The sequence below is a fragment of the Triturus cristatus genome, chromosome 3_2 (assembly GCF_964204655.1).
Source record: "Triturus cristatus chromosome 3_2, aTriCri1.1, whole genome shotgun sequence".
Lineage (NCBI taxonomy): Eukaryota > Metazoa > Chordata > Amphibia > Caudata > Salamandridae > Triturus > Triturus cristatus.
Genome location: NC_140584.1, coordinates 257,668,783 through 257,696,193, shown reverse-complemented (window position 1 = coordinate 257,696,193; position 27,411 = coordinate 257,668,783). Strand labels below are relative to the sequence as shown.

Below are 27,411 nucleotides of genomic sequence, written 5' to 3'. Positions count from 1 at the left end.
CAGCATGGCAGTTTGGCAGATTATTACATACGGTTTGTGTAATTTTGTTTCAATCTCAGAAAAAAGGGCAGGTACAAAAGAATTGCGAACACTTCAATGCCAACACCAAAACAAGGACAAGTGATAGACAGTTCTATGGGGATGCCAGGACCAATGGATTCACAAAGTGCACGTCAAGTACCTATACTCCCTACCTCTTTTCCAAAAATGCAAACCTCAGAAAAAGCACATGGATAAGGTTCCGGTTTAGCAACCTCAAATGACAAAACTTAGAAACCACAAATACTCTACATGGATTATAATAACTACTTTTAAAATGTTTTCAGTAAACAAACAACAAAGAAGTTAAAACAAGCATTTGCAATGCAATAGGTCTCGCATTAACGCGAGTTTGAGCTATTGGCATTGTAAACGACAATGCCTTTTATTTATATTTTGTTTTTTAAAACATAAAGACATTGTCATTTACAATGCCAATATCTTAAACTCGCGTAAATGCGAGACCTATTGCATTGCAAGCTCATGAAGGTGACATGCTGGACGGAAGGGAGCTTGGTGGGCAGAGGGAAAACAGTTTAGCAGCCTTTGCTCCTCAGAATTAGTTTCCAGCAAGTATGCTGACACCCATGCCCGCTTACACGCCCATTTACAGAAGGCAAACATGGAGCAAGAGTGGTAGGGTCAAAGCAAAGCAGATGCTGCTTGCAGACAGAAAGAGAAACTGTTTTTGTTGTTGTTGCAGTTTTATCCTGAAATTATATAATCACTGCAGCTGTTAACTAGTAGCGTTGCCACATCAGTTTTGATGCGGTCTGCTGCTACGGCCTGCGCTCTTAAAGGGGCAGGTGCCCCTGTACGGTGAGAGCCGGTAGCAGTGCCCTTCAGCATCCTTAGCAAACGCATAGGGCTTTAACCAGAAGGTCACTGGGTCCGGTGCCGCTGCACTGTTACCAGCTAAGCATCTGGGATAATAATTCACTTTTTCTGTAGTGATATAGCTGACAACACTATCAATACGAGGGGAATTTGTTTTTTTACCCAGCTCATGTCTGTCTGCCAACTGCACAAAGCATGCTGGAACTTGTAGTTTCAGCTGAAACTGGATTAAACGTTGGGGTATTACAACCGCCAAGACTGAAAACTGTGTTTATGCATTTTAGTGCATCATTTTTTATCAGCAGCTGTCTGCGTGAATGGGGGATCGGCACACGGCCTTGACAATGTGAGGACGGACTTCAGAGGTCAAAGCAAAGACTACCTAGAGACAAAAATTGTTGGATGAAAACTGCGAGACAGTCTGCATAGCACCTGGCTGCATCTGATGTGTAGGTGCGTAGTGGGCTGGCAAAGACTTGTAGCTGCACGTACCCTGCAAAGACAGCAGGTGTGATGTGTCCTAAATATCTCATTTATTTATGAAGCACCGCGAAAAACCCTTGGGACACACTGTATCCAACGATGGGTTAAGATATTCCCATGTCCGACCAGGCTTTGGAAATACTTGTCTATTTAGTACCCACCCGCACCTCATTTTTAAAACTAAGAACTTGGCCATAGGCGAAACCTATTGACATTGCCAATGATTGCTAAAGTTAGTCACTTCCCAAAACGTGCTAGGTAAAATTTTTATACCAACCAGCACAACTTACTGCTGTTTTTTCAACATTTCTTTGCATGAATATTTCAAGTGAGCAAACGGCTGATGTTGATTATGTAATAAAAAGCATCGTCTCAACATGGATATTTGATGCAGAGTAGTAAGGCAGCTAATCACGAGGAGTCGAAGATTTTCAACTTATTCCCCCAAGCGCCACACTGCCGCGACCTAAAAAGTGTCAAGTGACAAGGATCAAACCCCAATACTGGACGTATTGGTAATCCTCAGATTGTACTGTCTCAGGACAGAGTAAGCATCAAACTGTAACGTATTCTACCTTAGAAACATCACTTTAACCAGTAGGGAAGCTTAGTGAGTTCATGCACTTACTGCAGAGTTGTATGGCAACTTCCAGGTTTTGGACAAGTCCCGGCAGGCCTGACACAGTCTTAAGCCATATGAAGTTATTAACGCAAGGATTAGATCTACTGAACAATAGAAGTTGTATCTATGTTTTGTAAAGCGCCTAGGCACCGTTCACAGGAGTATTTTGCGCCATGTCATTATTCCCAATGGGGCAGTAGCCTAAAATAAAATGATATCCCCTCCCCCGCCGCCCGCTCCCACACAGAACATAGTGAGGGGCCCCTGAGACACCCGTATCTCAGTGGTACTCATAGTCTTTAGGCTAAATAGAGGAGCCCCCCTGAAGCCCTCGCCGCAGGGGCTGTAGGGGCCCCGTGCTACGCCCCTGCATTTAAGTTTGGCGCCCTTGTGCAATTGAAGGTAGAAGCAGCATCAGTGTTTCTGCAACGCCGGTCTCCCTACAGCACACACAAAGTGTGATTACAATGAATGAATGCCAATGCCTCCTCTGCCTACGCGTCCAAACACAAAGTAACTTCAAGCCAAAAACATCATTCAAAAGCGACGAGGTAACATCCTGAGCTGCGGGTTACACCAGCCCTTGAGAAATAAGGCGCAGCGCTCTAAGTGACACCTAACGCGCCCCCACAGCTCGCGGGACCCTCCATTACACATGCAGCACCTTACCCACTCATTCCGGTACACTCTCCCTCAGAAGGCAGCCAAAATAATCCATATTCAGGGCAGGCAGGCAGGCAGGGGTGAGACAGAGAGAGAGACAGACAGACAGACAGACACAGAGAGAAAGAGACAGACAGACAGACAGACACAGAGAGAGAGAGACACAGAGAGAGAGAGACACACAGAGAGAGAGACACACAGAGAGAGAGACACACAGAGAGAGAGACACACAGAGAGAGAGAGACACAGAGAGAGAGAGAGAGAGAGAGAGAGAGAGAGAGAGAGAGAGAGAGAGAGAGAGAGAGAGAGAGAGAGAGGGGGCTGAGCTTGGCATGTGTGTGGGACCTGAGGTATGTGCGCATCTGCGCAGGGCACTGGGTGTGAGGTAGCTAGATGTCTGCATGTCCGTGGAGGTCTCGGTGTGCAAGGGACGCCGGGTCCGTGCTTGCTTTCAGGAATCTGTGTATGAGGGAAGCCAAGTGTGCCTGTGCAGGGCTGTGTGTACGAGGGAAGCCCCAAGTCTGAAGAGGGCTCAGCGTCCAAGGGCGCCCGGGTCGGGAGCAGTGTGGGTGGGGGCGGGGCGCATGTGGCCGGCCAGCAGTGACAGTGTGAATGGCTGTGTGACAGGCTCAGCTGCAGGGACAGGCCACCGCCACCCCCTCCCTGGGAGGGAAAGGACCAATCCCGCCCTCTCTGGCCTCAGTGCCTCGGGCTGCCGTTCTCCGAGGGAGGCAAGAGGGCTGTAGCTCAGTGGGATGGGGAGGGAGCACTGTGCCTCAAACCCTCTGGGGTGCACAGGCTCTTCTTGCCGAACAGGGCCTGGCACTTGCCAGATGCGGGGCAGTGGTAACTGCCCCATCACGGCTTTGGGGACACTACTCATCTGGAGGAGAGGACTTCCTCGTAAAACCCCCACTGTCCTTGTTTTCTCTCCGTGAAGTATTGCCCTGAAAATCACGGGGGGGAGAGTGGCGGTTCTGCCATGTGAGGAAAGCCAGAGATGAGTGGGATAGTAACATCCCCCAGCCTCAAAGGAGTGAGGGAACAAATACCCCTCTTTAAGAAAGTGCCTGGGGAAGCTTTGGGCCCACTGTCCTTCAACTGCCCGGGCAAGAGGGTTAATGTTTTTCAAATTCGGGCAGCCCTGTAAACCCCCGGAAACAAGAGACGAGTCCCCCCTCCGCTGCCTGCTAGGCAACCTGCGAAGCTGGGCCAAACCCAGCGCAGCTTGCGGTGACATAGGAGCTTACAGCAGATGAAGCTCCCGGCGGTGATCTCTTGTCTTTATGGGGCCATGTGTTTGAAACACATGGCCCCATAAAAAGATAAGAAACCTTTTGCGACAACAGTAAGTCATGAGAGCCAGTCCAACTGGGACGGCTATAAAAGAGAAAAGTGTACGTCACTGGAAGTGCTTTTCCAATGGCTGGCCACCGTTTAGCATAAACGGTGACGCCAGCCAATGGAAAAGAGGGGAGGGGCTTAAACCCCGCTAGTGAAAGCTACCCTAAATCATTAAATCTCGCCAGCGAGACTGCGCAGGTCTGCGCAGCCTATGCCAGGCGAGGCCTAATAAAAAAAGACACCGAAAATTCCAAAAGGTAAGTCTTCAAGAAACCAACATATTAAATATGGCAATAAAATAGAATGGTTAATTATCAAAGCAGCTTCAAAAAGAAATCCAATATTTGCCTAGCTAATATCCTTCCGCAAAGCAGTCGTTAGTAAATTATTTCATATAAAGCTGAACAGCAAATAAACTATTGATTTAATCCTGCATGTGAGGAAAAGGAAGTGGTTAAAAACACCTGGATTAAAGTAAGCAGGAAAACAGGGAGCTCTGTTTGCAGAGAATAGTAGTCCTGCTATGCGCCTTCAAGTATCAAGACAGGCTTCAAGTGAATGTTACTTTTTAGAATCGATGATTTTGAGAGTTGAGGACACTGTAGAAACTACTGCGGAGGCTCTATTGAATATTTCAACAATTCTATAACAACATCAGCAGTTGTCAATAAGAATTACTCAACAAAAACTCAAAACATTGTTGCAGTACATTTGTACTATGGCAGGGACGCTGTACTCTATATATTAGACTCATTGTCTTGGACTGAAAGATGTTCACAGTTGTTTCAACGTTACCCGAGGTCTCAAAAATAAGAAACAATAAATCTTACTGAGGGTCAAGGGTAACAGAATAATAGAGTTTACAGGTACAAAGTTACACGTTATGGGTTTCATCTACTTTGTCAGCCCATCAGTAAGGATATCCTGTATTTCGCTTTGGGAATACTTGAAAAGCTTCAAAGAATCAATCCAACTGATCATGCAGCATATTAGTCACACAATAATTTTATAATGCTTTAGAACTCACGACTACTTGACAAACAAGAAAATGCACCATGTCCAACTGGCTTAACCATCTTTTAACAGTGCAAGGACAGTGCCAAATAAATTTTACAGCAAGACCGACACAGATTAAAAATGTATTTTATTGGTAATATTATACTTACAGATTTTCCAGAAGTTGACTGTTGTCTTGCTTTGTACCTAGCTGACTGACCATGTTCCGTATCTGAGCAGCTAGACAAATAAAAATACGAAAATGTTAAGTGTGTTACTAAATTATATTTTGCTTTTATTTTCAAAGAAATTACATTTGCAAGCAAAGGTAGGTCCAAGAGCACTTATGGGAAGGGAATGTTCCCTGCATAGTAAACAGACATGTACCCCTGCCCAGAGTCCCCCACTGCTAGTAAAACTGGTATGGTGGCTTTAATTTTGTCCCTAGGATCTCACTATCCTAGTAGTGCGTAGATGGCTAGACCTCTCCTGACAAAGTTAAGTCCAGGACCGGTTCGGTGCATGGATGGGCACATCAAATGTATCCTCGTAGTAGGCAGCGTAGTGCTGCCCATGACCTGGGTATATTAAAAATTGGCAGTAAAGTACACTGCATTTTTTGATCTCTTGTATGGCTATAACTTTTTCTTGTGATGGTGCAGTCGACTGACCACTGCTTTGTTTAGTTCCACTATGACATGAAACCCAGAACTTTGTACTGACATCCTGTGTACATGTCAGATGTGTATGTGTGCAGGGTGTGTGTGTGCCACATATATGGAAGTAGGACTCAATGTGCTGTTTAAGCCTCATGAGTACAGGGGCCAATATGATCCATTTTGGGTGCTCCTGTTTTAGCTTGGCATAACATGTGGAATAAGGATAAGGACAGCTTCCCCAAAAGAGTGGAAGAGTATTGCATGCCTTCCTACCGCTACAGGATGGAGACCCAGACACTGAAGTGACGAGGTTGGAGATGGGGCTTCCATTGGAAATTCGATAAGGACCTTAGCAAAGAAATGCTGATTAGCTCTTCGAGAGCACCACCATTTGGTAGATGGCAGGGGTGAGGGGTGAGACAGCAGCTTGGGTTGTTCAAGGTGAGGGCATTTCTGAGGAGGGCCTGTCCTTTTCTTCATCTTGGATACTGCTTCAGGGAGGTTGGTGACAGCCAGGAGCAGAGAACTTACACTTCATTGTGCCCACATTTTGGGTACTCTTGCTTGGAGCCAGCCCCACTGCTATCTGCTCTACAACCCCTCACTTTTCATTAAGGCTGTGTGTTGCGAGCAGCCTGAAAATTAATTCTTAAAGAGAACCAGTCCAAAGTTGTTCTGCATGCTTTTGACAGCAATTCCACATCCCTTGTCTAGAATATGTATCCAAAAATGGCAGCCAAACCACGCAAATTAGTTCCAGTCCCAAGTTCTTCTCGACCAATGAAGGGAGTGCTTCACTGAGTACTCAAAGAGCTGCTTCGCAACAAGGGATGGTGTCTGACTGACAGTCAGTCTCCCAGAGGTGTGGGAACATCTCCTGAAGGCAACACTTTCTATTGAAGGTGAGAGTCTGCCTAAACAGCCTAGAAGCGTTCCTGCCTGCTGAGAGTGGGAAGGAGTGTGCCTTCCGTAAAGGAGGATAGCCTATCCAGGTTGAGCCCAGCGTTTTTCCAGCAGAAGCAATAAAAGAAAGATGACAATGAAAAAGTAATAACCAGTGGCTGAGATTAATTCAAGCATTCCATTCATCACTTTATTTGTATACTTTAGTCAGTCATCCTAAGTGGGAAGGGTATGCCCAGAGGTAGGTCCCATGCACATTGTGTCACTGGAACCAAGCTATACCTGGCTGATGAGCCGTAACTAGGGTGAAACCCAGAGGCGGCTGCTCCTCAAGAGCGGGGGAGCGTTGCCCCACCTGCTGCGAGCTCAAACCAAGGTGATATGGTGTCCAAAACAATGATGGACTGGGATGCAGCCCAAGTAATTATCAGTGACTTAGATTAATTCAAGCATTTCATCCATCACTACATAGTTTAGAAAGTAAATGTGTGACACAGGGGTGACCTGCATTCTCAGACCCCCCCCCCCCCCCCTCCCCAGTCTCTCTGCACAGATCATGAGTGAGCTGGGTCAAGACTTTTCAGAGCATGTATTAAGGTGTCATTCAGCAGCCTGATGAGACATTGAGGTGCAGAAGACATGGAGACGAAGGCTGCTTTGTCCACAAAATGGGGAGCCCTGATTATCTTGGAGGCCACAACTGCCAGTGCTGAAAGCCTGCCTGCAGCCACTGCTGCTGATGACAGGTAGTGGCGGACAGTTACGCTTCAGTAAGTCTAACCCGCGAACCTTCTGCCTAGCGAAGTAGCTGCTGGGGTCTCCATTAAAAAAAAGTCATTGCTGTTAGCATAGAAATGGAATACACATCTGTTGCACAGCCCAGATGGCTACAAACCACTGGCAGGTAAAAAATGGAGCTTAGCCTGTTTGTGAGAACACACCTGCTTTCGACTATTTGCTTAAATAATACTAAAATGAGTTGCTTCGGAGCCAGTGATACCATTTAAGAAATCTGCACCCCATTCTAACCACTGCTTAAGCCCATATTGTATTGGGGATGGTGATAACAGGATCCCTACCATAACAGGAGCACAAACAGGTAGGAGGTGGCACCTCACTTTTAGAATGCAACTTAGAACAATATTTATCACTTACTGATTGGATTATGTAGTATAAAGTTCAGCTGTGATATTAAATAATTTTCGTTTTCCTTAACAGACTGTTAAGTAGGTTATTGTGTCTGCTGGTTGACTGTTGAGTTCTGATCTCTGCCCTGCACACTCCCTCCCAGAGAAGTCTGTGACTGCTGCCCTCACTATCGGAAAGTCAAGTGTGAAAAAGTGAAAGCTCCTGCCAAAACTAAAGTTGCAGTACAAAGATCAACATCTTCAAAGAGCTCTTACGGATAAACGCAACAAATTGCTTTGTCTGGGCTATTCAGAGATATGGGTGTTGCTGACTCAATTCACAAATAATCCAGGAACTTAAAATAACTGACTGACTAGGGTGAATTTTCATTTCAATTCTTGAAGATATTGAACAAAGTGAAAAGAGTCAATGAAGTATGTAGCAGCACTAGTTTTAGTTTGCAAAAAATATAATTTGACCAACATGAAAATGACAGTTTGCATAATTAAGTGGAAATGTGTTGAATTCACTACAACGAAAAATTACTTTTCAGATTATCACACGCCAGCTGACACATGTACGAGGCTATAGAATATTCATCATTGTGCACTCCAGACAACAAATAATGTATTAAACCACATTTCTTAACAGTTGCCTACTTCGGCTAGTCCTAATAACCATGAGATTTACTTTAGCAAGTAGTTTTAACAAAGGGTCTGATCCACAAAGGTAATTATACATGTGTATATTTACTTACTTGTAGATCTACTCCTAAATATAACTCGCCACTTATTTGCTATTCACCATTTCCGAGCCGAGATTTACACCTAGGTGTAGACCATGAGTACTCTAAATATTGACCCAGGGGCCAAAAATGTATGGTATGTGGTATGACCGAGCCTGCTTTGATGACAGGAGGGTAGGGATCAAATGGTGGGGGGAGGGAAGATGTGTTGGTGGTATAAGGTGAATGTAGGGAAAGCAAAACATGTACATAGTGTGGATAGTCATGGAATAATTTTGAGTTAATCATTCCATATTGTCCTCTGAATTATGCCCCTAGAGTCTAGAAGAGTCCTAGATTTGACAATTCTGTGTAATGGTGAATCTTCGTCTCTATCCCTCTACCGCACCCTGGGGGAAGCCTTCCCAGCTTGTTAACCTTTGGCGAATCAAGCATACAAAGGAAGTAACGATTATCGAATAGGAACGAAATAGATTCTCAGGGCTCACAATCCCCTTATGTATTTAGTCTCTTCTCTGTAAACATTAGAGATGCTTAGAAACAGGCTCAACTAAAGTAGCCAATGCTATCAAACATCCCTGGCAAAGACCCCCGCAACAAGGTATGTATTTCACTGAGGTGGACAGACACAAACCCCCAACCTCCACTGCTTGACATGGGCAGTGGGAAAGCTTCAGACGTGGTGCTAGGAGACTGGAGTTTAATCCAGTATTTACCACTTTACCAACATATGCTGGTTGTGAACTCTGTACATAAAAGCTGGGCAGGTTCAACAGCACAGTGACATTTCTTTGGTTAAAGTAGTCGGAGTCTTACCATCGGAACCACTCACACCTCAGTTGTATAATGAGCATGATGGAAACTATGGAACCAGAGGGCATGTTTTTTCCTATTTTTCTGTTGTAACAGATTGTGCACTTCTGGGTAATTGCTTTCTGAACATATTTCTTTGCTCCTTTTTAACAGTGCAGGAAAAACTTAAATCCAGCTAAAACACTGATAAGAATAGGATAAGAAAAGAGGACTGTAATCCAACAATCATTTCATTTTACCCATGGGGGAGCGAACACCAAGGCTCGTAGTCCACTCACTAAATTATGTTGTAACGAGAAAGTTATGAATCTTGAAACAAAGAGTCCTGCACTGAGGTGTTGGTACCCCTGACTCACTACAATGGTTGATGATAGTCATAAGCTTCTTATGCCTTTGTCCCCTTAACTGCCATTATGTGAAAGAGCCACTGAAGCCTTGAGCCAAGCTAGAGCCAGATGCCTGACTCTGGATCAGCTCAATGTTCTCTTAAGCCTCGATCCAAAATGAACGAAGCCTTCATGTGGCTTCTATCTGCCACCCACGCGCTAACCGCACGTGCCAAGAAGTGAAGATAAACCATTAACATTTGCATGAAAAAGGAGAAAAAGGCATCTACTGGCTGAATTGCACAAAGTCAGAAAACCTGCCAGCAATCCCGGCTTCCCTACATGACCAAATCGTGCGATCCGAGGCAATTATTTTATTTCACTTTACCTCCTTTTCCGTCATTATCAATTTAAAAGGACCTTAGGATGTGCGCGGTGTGAAAACCTTCTCTTGTGTTTGATTTAACAAACTATATAATGCTGTTCCGTGTTATACAACCTAAGCCACCCAGAGGATGCACTTCGCAAATACCATTCCTCTTGGTTCACTAATGGTATTGCTGTAAGGTCGGGGCCAGGGTCCGCCTTTGCTTAGATAGCGCCTCGGGCGAAATTACATTTGGTGCCCTTCTTGCTCCTCCCATTTTCTCTCTTTTCTCCCCAAGGTATTTCCTTTAACCTTTTTTAATTTCCCTTTCTCTCAGACAAAATTTACATTTTACAATGCAGACTCTTTGCTGCAATATGTTTATTTTATGGGTGTAAAGGACAGCAGTACTCATTATTTCCGTGCTCTTCCCCAGAGGATCACGATGCTCACTGGACGCCGTGTACAGCGCATATTTTTGCTTTTAAAAGATACATGGAACCAGTGCCGGTGGCTTGAATGAGGCAGCAAGTTCAGGTTCACTCACTATTTATTTGCATAGTTTTCTTTCTGTGCTGGGCACAGCAGAGATCTCCCTCTGAACTCTCACTACTCCGCTGCTTGCCACCAACAGTGCTGCCTTTGATGCACTTGTAAAGTTATCAGACCAAAGCAGAGGAGGAGAATGCTCCTTGCCCTAGCTCTTGAGCACACAAATGACTATGCCACACATTCTTTGGCATGCAACCGTTCACAGAACGCACTGCGACATAGACTTTATTGACCACACACAGATACACCACCAAAATACAACTCAACTGATAATGTAACTTTGGGAGGAGTCCGCTTGGGACAACAAGGGTCCTATTGCACATGATCACAAGCCACTATTTATCATGACTCTCGGTGGTTCAGCATCAGTCTTGCATTTCTGTATGACTAGCACCCGGTCTCTGACCTCTAAAACCTTGTCCTAAACGCATTAGCACTTATCTGCATAGAGCATTATCTTACTTTTGCAGTGTCCGTAACACGAATGTCATCAGTGTTAATTACTGGGCTTGTAGTCCACTGCGATAGCTTTGTCCCAATGGCTCTCCCGAACAGCAAGGTGGCAGGGCTTTCCCCTGTTGTAGAATGGGGTGTTGACAGATAGGCACGAAGGGCTGGTCAGAAGGCTGACTTGAGATAGATTCCTTTGAGTGCAGCATGCTGAATCACTTTCTTCAGGGTGCCCATAAATGGTTCAACAAAACAGTTTGCCTGTGGCCAGAGAGGTGTGCTTTTCTGATGCCGGACGTTCAAATGATCAAGAAAGTCCTTAAATTCTCTACTATTGAAGGGCGGACAGCTGTCGGATTGGAGGATGGAGGGAACAACCCATGCTGCAATATTATTGCCCAACCTCTCGATTACTTTGACATGGGTGGTCGATGATAGATCTTACACTAAGGGAAAACGGGAGTATTCATAAATAACTACCATTAGATGACGGCCATTGTTTAAGGGACAAAATAAATGACCTGCAATTTTCTCCCATGCTTGTTCTGGAAGTTCAGACATATTATGGGGATGCTGTGTTGTCTTAGGAGATAAGTAGTTACACACATGACATGCTTTTAGTTCTTTCTCGACTCGTTCGTCAAGGCGAGGAAATCACACTGTCTCCGAGGGCTCTCTTGGCGGCTACAATGCCACAATGTCCTTCATGTGCCAGTTCAATGACTTATTGTCTCAAGCTCTCAGGTAGGACAATCCTCGAACCTCTTAGTAAAATACCTTCTTGAGTGACAGAAAAATCTTCCTGCACATTTTTGAATTCAAACGTCATCTGTGCGAGGTCGAGTATGCTTTCTCCATGATTGAGTTGCAATGATATCCTTGAGTGAGAGCATCTCTCTGTCGGAGTTGATATCAGCAATGATCTGCTCAATGGTTAGAGCTGCAGGGGTACTATGAAACTGACGAATGCTTCATCCGCTTTGGACGTTCCAATGTGACGTCTTAATAACATTTTTCTAAATATTAATGCTTTGACCAGTAAAGAGCAGATCACGTTTGCTGTTCACCAGGGTAACATGTATAGGTCAGGAGGGTAGTTATTGGCCACGGAGCTGTAATTTGACCATTCCTGGTGTAGACTTTCAAGTCTCTACCACCTCAAATCAGGAACTGGAACATCCTACAACTGAGTTTATGAGTGTAAAGTTACTGCCACTAACTTTTCACCTCTTGAGGGAGATCTCCGTCACTGGGCTGGAGATCTCCCTATAGTAGAGTACAGGGAAATGTAATGAAACTTTAAAATATTTGTAATTTGTTTTAAAAATACTGTATAAATGCAAAATATTTTTAACATTTAGTAATCTGGAAGTAATAAAATATAATTTGGCAATGCATTAACTAATTAAATTAGCTGTGTATCAACAATTTAAACATTGATTTAATTAATAAATATTGATTAATAAACAATAACTTTGGAAAATAACCCACCCTCACTCATTTTTAGGTCTCGCCTGACCCAGCGCATGCGCTGGTCTGGCGAGACTTTTTGAGAGGGCTCCAAAAAGTGCTCCCAGTCCAGCCTAGAGCTACAGAGCATGTGCGCGCGTGCGCCGCGCTTGACCGAGATTACTTTCACTTTCGCGGCCGCTTTGATGTTTGATCGCAATCGCGATCACTATCGCTTTCGCGGCTGCTTGTTTGTTATGCTTTGAACAAATGTAACTACCATGCTACACTCTGCCTTGCTTTCTGTAGTGGGCAAACTTGTTCTAAATTACATAGCAGGGGTGTACAATATAATGTCTGTGTGTCAGTTAAGCTCCCTCCCCGCTCTCATTTCTTAACCCCTGTAAACTTGTATAATCTTTTTGCTTTTAGCAGTGGCCACTCCTTATACTAAACCTCCCCCCTTCCCACGTGTCCAAGCATGTTTGCTGCTGCTCACAGGCATTGGTTCTCCCCATCTTCTGAGTCCATTCACCTCCGACCCGGCCAAGATTATCCGCTTTCTGCAATGCAGTCGTTCTCCAGTGGAGATTGTGCATGATCGCTTGCCCATCTATTGCTCTCTACTTGACCTCTTGATTTTACAGGTATTACGGGTGGTATTAGTTCAATTCCTCTGCAAGCCTCCTTGAAACTAATCATGCACCGAGGCAGTCATCGGGGGAAGATGATTCTGTTCCCTAATCAAAACAGTTGGGAAAAACAGGCCACGAGCATCGTGTTCTTTGTAGCACAGCAAAGAGTGCATTACTGCAATTATGTCTAAATTGACAATTTACTCTCCTGGGTCTTTAAGGCTTGGCTGTGAATGTGGAAAGCAACAGACTACATGGAATCAAGAGAATGGTTTGCTGCCATACTAAAGGGTCAAAGTTTCGCTTAGGACAAGGAAACACATCACACTAAACGACCCAGGAGTTTATTAGAACTTTATTTTGAGTTCTAACTAAATGTTTCCTCAGAACCTGAGCATATTTTCAACCCCATGTTCTGTTTGCAGTGCATAATTCTCCCTGAAAGGAAAATAGTTGACTGGAAAACTACTTACCAACCACTCACGTAACCACACAGCCACTCACCCACAAAACCACTGACACCCACTCCTAGACCCACAAAACCACTCACACCCACTCCTAGACCCACAAAACCACTCACACCCATTCACACACTCGCGCACACACCCACGCACAGAACCACACACCTTACTCACAGACCCACACACACACACCAACTTATACAACCACTCACACCCACTCACAAACCCATACAGCTACTCACACAGTCACTCACAAAACCACGCACACAGCCACTCACACACCGATATAGCCACTCACACACCCACACAGTCACTCACACACCCAGGCACTGATACACTAATAACAAGCATTGGCATAGCCAATAGGTCACGCATTTGGGACCTTATAAGTGTTTTGCCATGCAACAGTTGTTGTTGCACCAAGGATAGTGTGCTGCATAACTAAATACTTATATGGTCCCAAAAGCTAGACCTATTGGCTATGCCAATGCTTGTTGTATTTAGTGTTTAGTAAACCTGGTCAAATGTTGTGTCCTTAAATAATTTAAATACTTATTACATTTCAAACTACTTTAATCGTTTAATGTATTTATTTGCAAATCAAGCGTATTACATTTATTATATATGTATATATAAATTCACTGAAAAAAACAAAGGTTATAAGGACTTTATAGTTAGGCTCATATTTCACTTGTACAAAACCAGTGAAATCCAGCAGTTATAATTACCTGAGCTAACTATAACTTAGGGCCCCACAATGCACTGCTTATGGTCTCGCATATTACATCACTCATGACATGGTCAGTGACATCTCTGAACCACTCATGACATCATCCAGTGATTGTGTGTGTTTTATGATTGTTACACATATATGCCAAAGTACTACAAAAGTTAAATTAGTATACATTGTGTACTACTGAGAGATACTATTTCTAACATATATCATGTAAGTGGCTTGCGACTCTGTACATCAATGTGTGCGTGGATGTGCGAGTGATTGTTTGGGTTTGTGAGTGGTTGTATGGGTCAATAAGTGGGTGTAAAAGTAGCTGTATGGGTGAATAAGAGGGTGTGTGAGTAGCTGTATTGGTGAGCGAGTGGTTATGTGAGTGAATGTATGGGTCAGTGAGTGGCTGAGTGGGTGTATGGGTGTGGGAGTGGGTGTGCAGGAGTGGAAGTGGTTCTGTGGATGACATCATCAGTGATGTCATCAATGAGGTCACTGACCATGTCATGAGTGATGAAATATGTGAGGTTAAAAGCAGTGCACTTATAAGTTCTAATTAGCAGAGGAAACTGTAACTGCTGAATTTCACTGGTTTTGTACACGAGAAATCTGAGCCTAACTAGAATGTTCCTGTAACCTTTGGTTATTTTAGCGAGTTTCAATGTTTTTTTTTTAATGATATTTCTTAACTATAAAGTTCCTGTAACCTTTGTTTCTTGTGTGAATTTCTAAGGATGTTTACGAGAGTGAGAGTGAGAGTGAGAGTGAGAGTGAGAGTGAGAGTGAGAGTGAGAGTGAGAGTGAGAGTGAGAGTGAGTGTGAGTGTGAGTGTGAGTGTGAGAGTGAGTGTGAGAGTGAGTGTGAGAGTGAGTGTGAGAGTGAGTGTGAGAGTGAGTGTGAGAGAGAGAGAGAAAGAGAGAGAGAGAGAGAGAGAGAGAGAGTGGGAGAGGGGAGAGGGGAGAGGGGAGAGGGGGGAGGGGGGAGGGGGGAGGGGGGAAGGGGGAGGGGGGAGGGGGGAGAGGGGAGAAGGGGATAGGGAGTGGGAAGGGGAGGATGAGGGGGGAGGGATGAGGGGAGAGGGGGTGAGGATGAGGGGAGAGGGGGTGAGGATGAGGGGAGAGGGGGGTGAGGATGAGGGGAGAGGGGGGTGAGGATGAGGGGAGAGGGGGGTGAGGATGAGGGGAGAGGGGGGTGAGGATGAGGGGAGAGGGGGGGTGAGGATGAGGGGAGAGGGAGAGAGGGGAGTGTGTGTGTGTGTGTGTGTGTCAGTCTGTGAGTGAGTGGGACTGGGTCTGAGTGTGGGGCATGGGTCTGTGAGTTGGTGCGTAAGTCTGAGTAGGTCTGTGGGTGGATGTGAGAGAGTTTGAATGGTTCTGTAAGTGAGTGCATGAGTGTCTGAGTGGGTCTGTGAGTGTGTGTGCATGGCTGAGTGGGTCTGTGAGTGAGTGCATGAGTGTCTGAATGGGTCTGTGAGTGTGTCTCAGTGGACTTACTGTTTTGCTCGCTTGGACTTACTGTTTTGCTCGCTTGGTAAGTGAGAGCAAACAGCTGTGTCTCGGGGGTGGACACCATTTGACAAAAGGAGCTGACCCTGGATGTAGCAGTTTCCAGGGCCATTATTGGCTTCAGGAGGGAGGCAGAGCCCCCTTCTTTTTTCTTGAAGGGCCTGCCCCCGGGAGGTGGTGGTCCACGGGGCAATTTATTACTAAAGAGGGGGGTCCGTGGGGCGCCCTCTAATTTTTTCAATCGAGCCAGTGAAGAGGTCGCAGTCCCTGGGGCCTTAAAAGGCCAACAAATCAGGGGCCACAAAGCCACTGTCCTCATATTTTATCAATCGCCTGGCCCAGGGGAGGTGGCAGTCACCGGGGCCCATAGCAGCAATGGGGAGGGGGGAGCGTGTGCGCACTCTTCCCCATAATATATATTAAAATAAGCTTCCAGGACAAGGCCCACCCGGGGGCTCCAATAAAAACAATCACACATGTGGTTTATTTTTATTTTTTTTACTGACTTGCGATTTTACTGCAAATTAAATTTGTTCCATTTCTTTTTTTTTCTTCTTTTTTTTACTCTTTTGCACTGGCTGGGGCTGGGTATCTGTGGGACCCGAGCACCAGGGCGAGGGGGGATCCTACCCTGTCCCCTTTTCTTTATTTTTACATTTTTATGTGGGACACGGCTGAGGCATTGTCCCAAATGGCTGCCAGCACTTCCTTGTTGACATGTTGGCAGTCAATCTGATTTCAACACGGGGGGGGGGGGGGGTTGGCTCTACGGAGGGTCTGCGTCCCTAGATATACAAATTTGGTTATTATCTCTAAAACTACTGACTGGATTTACACCAGATCACAAAAAACACGCTTTCTGGATTAAATAGAATTAAATGAAATGTGATTTATAAATCGCAGAGCTACTCCTGAAAGGAGTGTCCCAGCAATAGAGGTCAGAGGCAGCTGAAGAGATGGCGGACGCAGGGAACAATCAATCTGAAAAGCCAAGTTTTGAGATTTTTCCGAAATAGAGATTCTGACAAGGATTGCCTCAGCTGCAATGAGAGGGAGTTGCAGAGCTTGGCTGCAAGAAAGGTAAAAGATCTTCCATCACAGGGAGCCTTCTGAACTCTGGGAACCTGGACCAACAGTGATTCTGAAGACCTGAGACATCTTCTAGGGCAATAAGGGTAAGAAGTGGTTGCAGGTAGGCCGGACCAGTCTCCCTAAAAATCCTATAACAGAAACATAGGGCTTTGAAAGAAAGGCGATTCTCCACGAGAGCCAGTGCAGTTTGTGATGTGCCGTGCCCATAGGTGCACGCTCAGGGAGGTTAAGCAGTAGGCGGACCGCAGAGTTTTGAACCCGCTGGAGTCTCCTAATCCTAGCCGGAGAGGCTCCCAGATAAAGGAAGTTGCAGTAGTCAAGACTGGAGACCACAAAAGCTTAAATCACTGTCTTCGGGGACGGTACAGGTAAAAGATTAAATAAAGATTCTGTGGGATTTAATGGTTGCAATACACTTGCCGGCTAAGGCTGTGATTTGATACTCTAACACAAGTTTGTTGTCGAATAAAAATCCAAAGTTTTTAACCTTGGGTTTAGGCTGGGGAAAGGAACCAAGAGACTCTGGCCACCAGGCTGGGGACCATAATGAGGATCAGGGCCACCATCTTATCTGCGTTTAACTTCGGGCAGTTGAGGTCCATCTATTGGGACACCTCTAACAGGAAAGCCCTCAAGGATTCAGCAGCAGTGGCAGAGTTCTGTGACAAGGTGACAATTAACTGGATGTTATCAAGGTAAGATATTATTTCAAAGCCATACCGCACGATAATGTTTCAAAGGGGACGAATATACAAGTTGAATAAGGTAGGGCTCAATGAAGAGCCTTGTGGGACACCCTGTGACAAAGGAGCCACCTTATAACAGAAGGCTTTCTGGAGGACTTGGAAGGTGCAACCACACAAAAAAGATGTCAGTCACTTTAAAGCCTTTTAGCCTACACCGTAGCCCCATAACAGCTCTAATAGGCGACCGTGGGATACGGTGTTGAAGGCCACACAAATCCAGCAGCAATAAAGCTGTAGTGCCTCCTCTGTCCATAATTTGGCACATGGAGTCTGAGGCTAACATAACAGCCAACTCAGTACAATACTGCGGGCCGAAGCCAGACTGTGTTCCATGATGAAGATCCTTCTCCTCAATGAATCCTGACAGTTGCCGGTTGATATACTTCTCTGTCACTTTCAACAGGAAGGGAAGCAGAGAGATTGGCCTATAGTTCGATCGCTTAGAGGGATCAACAGTAAGCGTTTTAAGAGATGGCACTATAGAGGCATGCTTCCAGCTCTGGGAATATATGAGCAGTCATGAAAGAGCTGTTGAGCAGCACTTTGAATACAGGGGAAAGTTCAGCAGTTCCACACTCCAAAATGCCCGGAGCAACGTGGTCGAGAGGAGAACCGGACTTTATCGATGACATACAAATCCGCAGGTCATCCTCTTCAAAGGGTTCAAACTGGAGCAGGCAGTTGCTTTGGGTGGGAGACCCAAACCATGCATCCAGACAATGGACATTTCTAGCCGCCTCTGGAAAAGATGAATAAATAGAGGCAACATTGTCTGAGAAAAAATTCACAAGCATATCACAACTCTCCTCAGATGAAGATGTTGCAACAGAGACTTGATCCAGCAATGTAAGCCCTGTAACAATAGAGAAGATTTCCCTAGCAGAATTTTGAGCGGACTTAGTTTTATTAGCATAAAATTAATGCCGCACTTGCCTGATGAGATTATGATAGATTTTCAAAGCAGATCAATATGCCTCCTTGCTGGTCTGACCTAAATCCCTAAGCCATGTACACTCACCACGCTTACATTTATTTCAGAGCATTGCCAATTCCTCATTGAACCAGTCAGCTGTAGGTTTAGTTCTAAGAGCTGGTCTCTCTACCACTGGTGCAATGGAATCTAGTGCTCCCAGAAACCAATCGCCAACTTGAGCGTTGGTTATAGTGGCGCAACTATCATGTATGGGATGATACGCAGCAAGCGCCGTTGTGAAACTTGGAGAGGTAACCGTAGCCCATCTCGGAGTTTTCACCCTGACTTCAGATGTGGCAATGGAAGGAATATGATGCAAGGGAATCCAGAAGGGGATGGGTTCTGTGATCAGACCAAATCTATGGTAGATCGCTAAGATTTGAGAAAATAGGTTACCAAGAACAAGCCTTCCGCCAAATTTGGTGTAATTTCGTCCAGTGGTTCGGGCTGTAGGCGTGCCCCCTTTTCTCAGCCTGCTTGACGGATCACCCCGAATTGTTCAAGAGAGCAGCTAAAGTGTGTGGCGAACTAGTTTTCAAAGTCCGTGAGAATTCGTCAAACCGCACTAAAGTTATTGGCAAAACAAAAAAATACTTTCCTATGGAAACTAGGTCCTAACTATAACTATCTACTGGCGACGCACACACTCACATGCCAACACAGCCAATCATGCATGTGCCCCCCTCCCCCACAAAATGTGCTGGGCCCCAGAGAGTAAGGTCCCCAGGGCAGATTTCGGCCCGGAGGGAGGGCAGCATGCCGCCTGCCCATTAAATAGGATGCCAGGGTCCAGGGGATTGCGTCCCCAGGGTCGAGATTGGACTAGGAAAGAGAACTATGTGCCCCCCACCCCCTGAAATATGTTGCCAGGCCCCAGGGGATGGGGTGTCTAGGGTCAAAAGTAGACTGGAGGTGCCTGTGTCCCCTTCCCCCTAACAAATGTGTGAAGCCATGGAGGATGGGGTCCCCAGGGTCAAACTTGGCCAGGGGAAAGGGCCCGCAGGTTCCCTGCCTTTGTGGGGAATCATCACAGGACCTGGCCACAGACCAGGCCTTGTGGCCAACCCCCCAAACGCCGTACGCAGCGTGGAAATGGCTGCATGCAGGGGTTGACCTCAGGGCCTGGCCGCAAGCAAAGCAGCGGCGGCATGGTAATGAAATATTACTTTACCTTAAAAAAACACCTACAAATTAACTAAAAAAAAAAACCAAAAGGTTATAGGCATGTTATAGTTCGGAAAAAGCATTTAAAAACTGTAGAAATTAACTGAAAAAACCCAAAGGTTACAGAGATGTTATAGTTAGGTTCAGGTTTTACACACATAAAACCACAGAAATTCAGCAGTTAGTTATGTAAAAAATACTATAACTCGTGTCCTAAGGTAACTATAACTTGCGCCTTCATCATACACTGCTAAATACCCCACATATTACATCGGTCATGACATCTTCTATGACATCATTGATATCACTGCAAAATTTGCAATAAAATTACTGATGAGAAAACTTGCATGGCGGGGCGCAATTCTAGTTGCCTTAGGACACGAGGTATAGTTACTTGAAATAACAAACTGCAGAATTTCTATGGATTTATCTCTTGTATAGAGAGTAGGCTCTGATCAGCTTAATTGTGACAATAACACTTTACACATGTTAGAGCACAGTGCTCCGGTGGCGAACATCACTAGTATGTTGCAGATATTATATACAGACTCTTGGGCAGAGTCAAAACCTGCTAGATTTACCAGCTCACAGTTTTCCTCCTTTTCTCCTTGCTATCATTTAAATTTTAGGAATTTGAAGTGGATCATGGAAACATATAATAAGTCTTGATTAAAGGATTAACTACCAATTTGTACTTACTTTTGGAAATCTAGGCAGTGTGGCCTAATCCTGGAATGGTATGACATTGCCCTATTGCCAATCATCCCACCCTAAAAATCCTGCTAAACCTGGAACGTTTGGTGAACAATACTACCTACACTTGTTTATTCTCGGAGTAGCAATCCCTTTTGCACCTACATTTGAATCTTACAGGAGTACCTCCCAGTGGTTCACTTAGTTGAGCATCAGTGGAATACTTGTTACACAGCAGTTCAAGATGAGTCTTCTACCTCCTTCACAATCAATGGCCAAGTACAGAATGCCTGGACTGAATGGGATCAGAGACACAGAGAGACACAGAGAGACACAGAGAGACACAGAGAGACACAGAGAGACACAGACACAGACACAGAGACAGAGAGACAGAGAGACAGAGAGACAGAGAGACAGAGAGACAGAGAGACAGAGAGACAGAGAGACAGAGAGACAGAGAGACAGAGAGACAGAGAGACAGAGAGACAGAGAGACAGAGAGACACAGAGAGACACAGACACAGACACAGAGAGACACAGACACAGAGAGACAGAGAGACAGAGAGACACAGACACAGAGAGACACAGAGAGACACAGAGAGACACAGAGAGACACAGAGAGACACAGAGAGACACAGAGAGACACAGACAGACAGACAGACAGACAGACAGACAGACAGACAGACAGACAGAGTAGGGATCACAAGTTATGTCGTACCCCATCCAGTTTACCGACCTGTTTCGGTACAATTTCTTCTGTCAATCCAATAGTAAGGATCCAACTCTATAAGTTGGGATGTACCACGTGTGGCACTGCAGATGGAGGTTCTTCTCGACATCCCCACGACAAATCTGTGGTATTACGTGTCACACATCAAGCTACCCTAATAGTGACCCCTAATTCAATGGAAGACCATTTGATTAGTTAATTCCCTTCGGTCCACCCATGCAGACATAATAGGACAAATACAGTCCCTGCAACCAGTGCACATCTGGATGAATCAAAGCTATTGTCCAAGATGTTACAATCCCCTGCATGATGCAGAGGAGGTCATTCAACCTGCCTTGTCAGCCCTAATAGCCCACAGGATTATAGTCCCCAGCATCAGTCAATGTAATAACCCTATTTTATATGTTAAACAACTAAGAAAGAAGGAAAGTTACTGCGCTGTGCAAATTCTGCCAGCAACTACCAAAGTTCTTCCTGCTTTCCCAGTTATCCCTAATCCAGACTGGTTTACATACATCAAACACATGAAAGGTGATGGAAGGAATGCTAGCAAACAGTCTAACCACTGGCAATTGCTCTGGGTAGCTTTCCAACCTATCATTTTTTGCCTACTATGGCATCTCATATTAGAACAAGCCAAAGGTCTTGGTCCTCCTCCAGTAAGAACAGTCCAACACAAACTGCCAAGCCATGTCCTCTCTGAACGAGAACAAAAGCAACCCAACACCAGTTTCAACCTAACTGGGCCTCTTTAGCTTAGTTCCAAGTGGCACAGTGAGCAACACACTCTGCTACAGTAACATATTTCCCTGTTCTAGATCTGAGTTCTACTTTCATGTGCATCCCCCATCTATCCTGATAGTTAGCTCCTTTTTGTATTAACACTTTAGGGGTTTCAATTCACATCGACTGGGTGCCCCAGGGTGTACGGAGTCACCCTATCTCTTGTTCCAGGTCGCAAAGGAATACTTGGATAGCAATAAGTTTACGATGGGGTATGTATTAATGAAGTATGTAGACAATTTGTTCTTGGCCGCCCCTTCTTCGAAGTCTCTCAGGGAAAACTTCTTAACTTTATGAAGAGAGGTGGCACAGCAGGGGAACAGGGCCTCTCAAGAGAAATTACAGCTGTGCTTGCCCACGGAAATTCATGTCTGTCAGCATCTAAAATAGATGGGATTGTCAGATGCCCTTTCCCCACTAGGGTCTCCCAAATGCGAAAAATTATATTTATGGAAGGGTACTACAGTCTATTGTAATTAGGATAAATTTCCTTAGTCAACTTATTTAAGAACTCACCTCAAGAAGGCCGCCAACGAGACTGTATGACTAAGAGATGCAGTGCATGACAGGGAAGAGTGCATTACAGGCCATAGTGCATTCTATTTGAATTTGCCTGTAGCCTAGTGCCACGTGACCTGGTTCAGAGCACCAGGTCTGTCATACTTAAAGTGTCACCCAAGCTCCTAAAGGGTGACAGCTGGATTCCGCACTTTCTTTATCTTTCACCATCCACGGCAAATGGCCACCCTGGAAGTCTACAATTGACGTGAAGGTACTAGTCGGTACTAGTAAGGGGCAGTGCAGCCTCCTCGCTGCCATGCTGGTGGAGCAATTACAGCTGATGTCTTCCCTGTACCGTGAGAACAGCCCCTACGTTGGGACCCACACTTGTACATAGATCATAATCCATCTATTGCCCCATCACAGAGGTTTTTTTTTTTTTTTATAACACATTTTATTAGATTTTTGTTTTTCTTCAGCAAATACCTTCCATTACCCAACAAACAAATATATTAGATACATTAAATGTCACAGTGCAGTCTAAGTTGGAAAGGCTGTTAAGGTTACAATAGTAGTCCGGTGTGTATCCAGCAGAATTACGTTCCTCATTGTGTCCGTGCTTGTCACACACTATTGTTCCGGTGTAGCCCTGAGCGCCCCATCACAGAGGTTATGAAAATAAAAGAACTGATGGAGAACAAATACTGCCTTTGGAAGAGAGCCATGACATTTGTGGGCATCCAGAAATGGGAGGTATTGTGGAAACTCACCAGACATAAGACTGTGGTCACTGAAGAAAGAGTGCAAGTTATTGGATGACTCTTGCCTGGAGGCAAGGGTCTGCACTGAGATAGCATATTTGTTGCAAAGTCATCCTGTGCCCTGGGCACCCCCCAACTTTTTGCTGACTGGAACTGGTGGTAACTGACTCTGACTGACCCTGGGCTCTGCCTAACCAGGCCCAGGGCCAGTGCCAAGCTGAAAGGAACACATTAGAATACAGTTAAAACACCCAACATACACTAGGGTACGCTAAGGTATGGTGGGGCACCCCTGAATTGGCATGACCTACCCCCATAAGCCCCTAGTATATAATAGGGCAGGGGATTGAAACTACCTAGAAGTCCCCAGTACCCTGGGGCATGGCAGTTTAGAGGCCAGCAGATTTTTCTGCACTTGCATGTGTGCTTTGCTGAAGCCTGGGGTCAGTTTAAAACCAGCCCTGTCTGCCAGGACTGCTTTTAAAAAGTAAATTGTGCCCAAACTCGACTTTGGTGGTAGGGTCACTTACAAATGGAAAACCTACAATGTTTTGGCACATTAGGGACCCCCAGGGTCTCCCCCAAGGTATCCTAGGGGTGGGGGGTCAGTTATCTATAAGGTACACCCTTATAAAATGAGTTTTCATATGCCTGGGTAAAGTGAAAGTTCCCATTTCACTCCCCACATAGTGTTAAATTGCTGGTCAAATTCGACTTTGATGCTAGGAGCACTGGATAAGGAGGATCTGCAATATTTCTGCAGATTCAAAACACCTAAAGTTTCCCCTAGTTGCACAGGGGGTGGGGGTCCTGTAGAAATTAGGGAAATACTTATAAAATATATTTGTATAAGCCCTGGTGCTAGAAGACTAGCCAAAGTCATTTTCCCCATTTCAAACCCCATGGCCCATAGGTTAACATAGTAGGAGGTTAATGATTAATAAATATTGATGGGAGAGGACTAGCCGGACCATTCAAAGACTTCCCAGAATGGTAGTAGTAAATCAAACAATATTATATTGTTGAATTTCTCATAAAGTGTACATAAAAGAAGTTATGAGACTTTCTTGTGTGTAAGTCCAAATTCAGCCTTCCAGTGGTCTGCCTTGATTGGTCAGAGTTAAGAGGATTAGCCAGGCTGCTTTGAAGAGGTGATAAAGAACCCCTGGAGTTAACCTCACTGCTGGGAGGGCAGGGTGCTGGTCTATAGGAATGCCAGGCCAGGTGGTGGAGTCGTAAACCATGCTCTTCAAAGGCAGAGGGGAGGCCTGGGTTTCAGTTTCACTCTTGACCCAGAGTCAGGGCTAGGCTTAAGGAAGGTATGTGCAGACAGTAGGGGAAGAGGCCATGGAAATAAGCCGTCCCAGGGGGTGTGTTTAGCCAGCTCTTACCTCCTTGCTGGAAAATCAGCCATTATGGATTTGGAAGATTTGATGCACTCTGGGACAAAATAATGCCACACTCTACAGGATGTGGTCATAACTATGAGGAGTTACCCTGCTCTCATTGGTCAGAAGTGACCTGTGGCTTGACCCAGATAATTTTGAATAAGAATCTGAGAGGGGCAGAGCCCTCCAGATCTGCTGCTTGAAACTTACTGAAGCAAGAAGTGCCCTTCTGCGAAGTTCTGCTGTGCAAAGATTTCTAAGGCCTGACCTCTGAAAACTGTACCATCTGAAAACTGCAGCCCTGTGGATTACCTTGCTACAAAAGGACTAAAAAGTATCCTAATGTATCCTTATAATGTTTTGCATGAGACCAGTACTATGTGTTTTAAAGAAAGAAGTTGGAGAACTTTGGAAGAAATAAGAAATAATGGATGGTAAGCAGAGGGGAGGGAGAGAGATGTAAAGAAGAACTTACCAGGCCCGAAAGCAGATTGTGCACCCTGTTAGTTATATAATGTAAACATGGTGTTGTGAACCCAACTTCTCAGTGGGTGGGGGGCCCACCTGGGTAGAACTCCTAAGCACAAAGGAAAATGGACAGGCGTCTCTCACATCACGAGTTATGCTCATATATATATAATGAGCGTTAGGAGCAAGACGATCCTGCCTCATTAATTCTTATATGCAGGGGGTGCATTGCATATGGATACACTCTGACTCATAGAAACAAAGAGCCACTCAGTTGTTGTTATTTAACAATAAGAGAGTGTTATGCACCTTTCGTGTCAGCAGTGCCCTCTGGGACTTTGATAACAGTGCATCTTGTCCACCCCAAAGCTAAATGAGTGGTATGTCATTATACACACTTCCCTGGAGCTAAAAGAAAATGTTGCAAGAAACTATGTTTTGTGAACACTATTGAGTAGCACAAAGTAATGTTTTGGAAACATCTATTGAGTATTCATTTCTTATAGACATTATGTTGAGACATGAATTGATCAACATATTGACATCTAGGGACATTAGTACTATTTCTCACTCAGGTAACAACCAAGAACGATTGGCACATTATTTAATTTAATTAAGGTAATCAATGCCATTTCTTACCGTTATGTTGTTGTTTAGCCTTCTGAAATATTATTTTGCAAGAGTGGCTGAGAAATGAGCAAACGTATGACCAAGAGTGCTAGATCTCGCAAGACTGGGAAAAGAGAGATTATGCCTTCTTGCCAAAATCCCATTTGCCATCATGGACTCTGCAAGCTTGTATGGATTGGGATGAGTGGGTACTTTCCCAGAGTTCTTAAGACTCAAAATCCAACAAACTTCCTAGTGTGGCTAGTCTCTGAAGTAGTGTGGATTAAGTTGATGAGATCCTAATGTGGTGAGTTTCTGAAGTATTGTGGATCCAGCTGATAAGATATCAATTGAATCTCAATGGGTGTGGATCTAGTTGAGAAGATCTCAAATGGTAGAATGGGAAATACCCATTGGTGTAATTGATTCACAGTAAAGGCAACTGTAAAACATTAAACCCAGAAAGCATACATTTGCAAAAAGAGAAACTCTGAGATGATAGAATTTTGAGTGAACGTTTACTACTGAGCTAGAATGTGAATTTTAATTTTTACTTTGCTGCCTATGAAAAGAAAATGCTTCTAATTTGGAAGGAACATGGTTCAACAGTTCCTGAATTTCTAGATGGCAATTCTATGTTAGGGAACTGCTTTCCACAGGAAATTGATGATGGGTGATTAGATTCAATACACAATTGCTTTGGTGATAATCTATTGATTACAGGTACTATTAGTTCCAGGTCTCCTTCAGTGCAGTAGCTGCCCTAATACCCCTCCCTTCATCTGACCACTCTGAACCTCTGGTCTTTTAAATACAGAGCTGGTGTTGCCTGAAGGTGGGCATTTTGAAGGAACTGCACCAGAGCGAATTTGGACCCTGGCAATTCATACATATGTGTAGGAATGCTGGTAATTCTTATTTATGGGGTTCTCTGGTAACCTGCTCGCCTAGACTAGCTGTAATTATTAGTAATTAAATTAATAAGTAAAGCTAGAATAAATTGAGCTTGCTGACCTTTAGGGGCATTTAGAGAAGAGAAAGGCAGGATATAGTTGCCATCAGGCTTGACAATTAATACCAGGCAGAATCTACATGAGGGCAGCAGCAATAGAATCTATTATACTAAAAATGCTGCAAAGAGCAGAAAAAATGCCCTTAAGCAAACACAACCAAGTAAGATGGATACATTCGGTCTCCTTTTAAATAAACTACTAACTGCAGAAAGGAATGATGGTTCTGCTGGGGCATTTGACAAGGAAATAAGTCCATGAATTGAAATAACAATGTCAGATGTTTTGAAAGCAGTCCACGTCTCAAGCACATGCTTGGAAGTTAAATGTATTAGAATATGAACATGATCAGAGAAGACCCAAGGAAACGGAGGATAAGGTTCATTAAGATAAATAATAAATATCCAGAACAAAAGACACCATTACTGAATTAAAGAATCAAATCTCTGAACCACACCTTTCTATATTAAGATTTAAGCCAAAACACCTGGCCTGCATTTCTATGCAATGTTAGAGAATTTGCGGGCCTCTCTCAGAAGAAGCAGATGTACATTGGCGATCCAAGACATTTTAAAATTGACAGACCATTCTAAATATGTTAAAACAGAAATAATGTATAGGATCCTGATAAAGCCACCGGCAGGAACTCCTCTGAGGCTATATATTACATATGCTTCAATCCTCCCTTGAAAGAGGAGAGATGTGCTATGTTTCGCTCTTATGAAAATCATTTAGAAGCACCAGTGAGATGCCAATTTGATCCTTTTCATTATTCAAAATATATTTTATT

General features: G+C 44.5%; 1 protein-coding gene across 1 annotated transcript in view; it reads right to left on the bottom strand.

Annotated features, from left to right (window-relative positions):
• The window catches only part of STX12 (syntaxin 12), a 190,040-nt gene that overhangs the window by 104,300 nt on the left and 58,329 nt on the right, over positions 1-27,411 (bottom strand). The window contains exon 2 of the mRNA XM_085647566.1: positions 5,155-5,224. Coding sequence (XP_085503692.1) covers positions 5,155-5,224 — 70 coding nt within the window. The remainder of the gene's footprint in view (positions 1-5,154; positions 5,225-27,411) is intronic.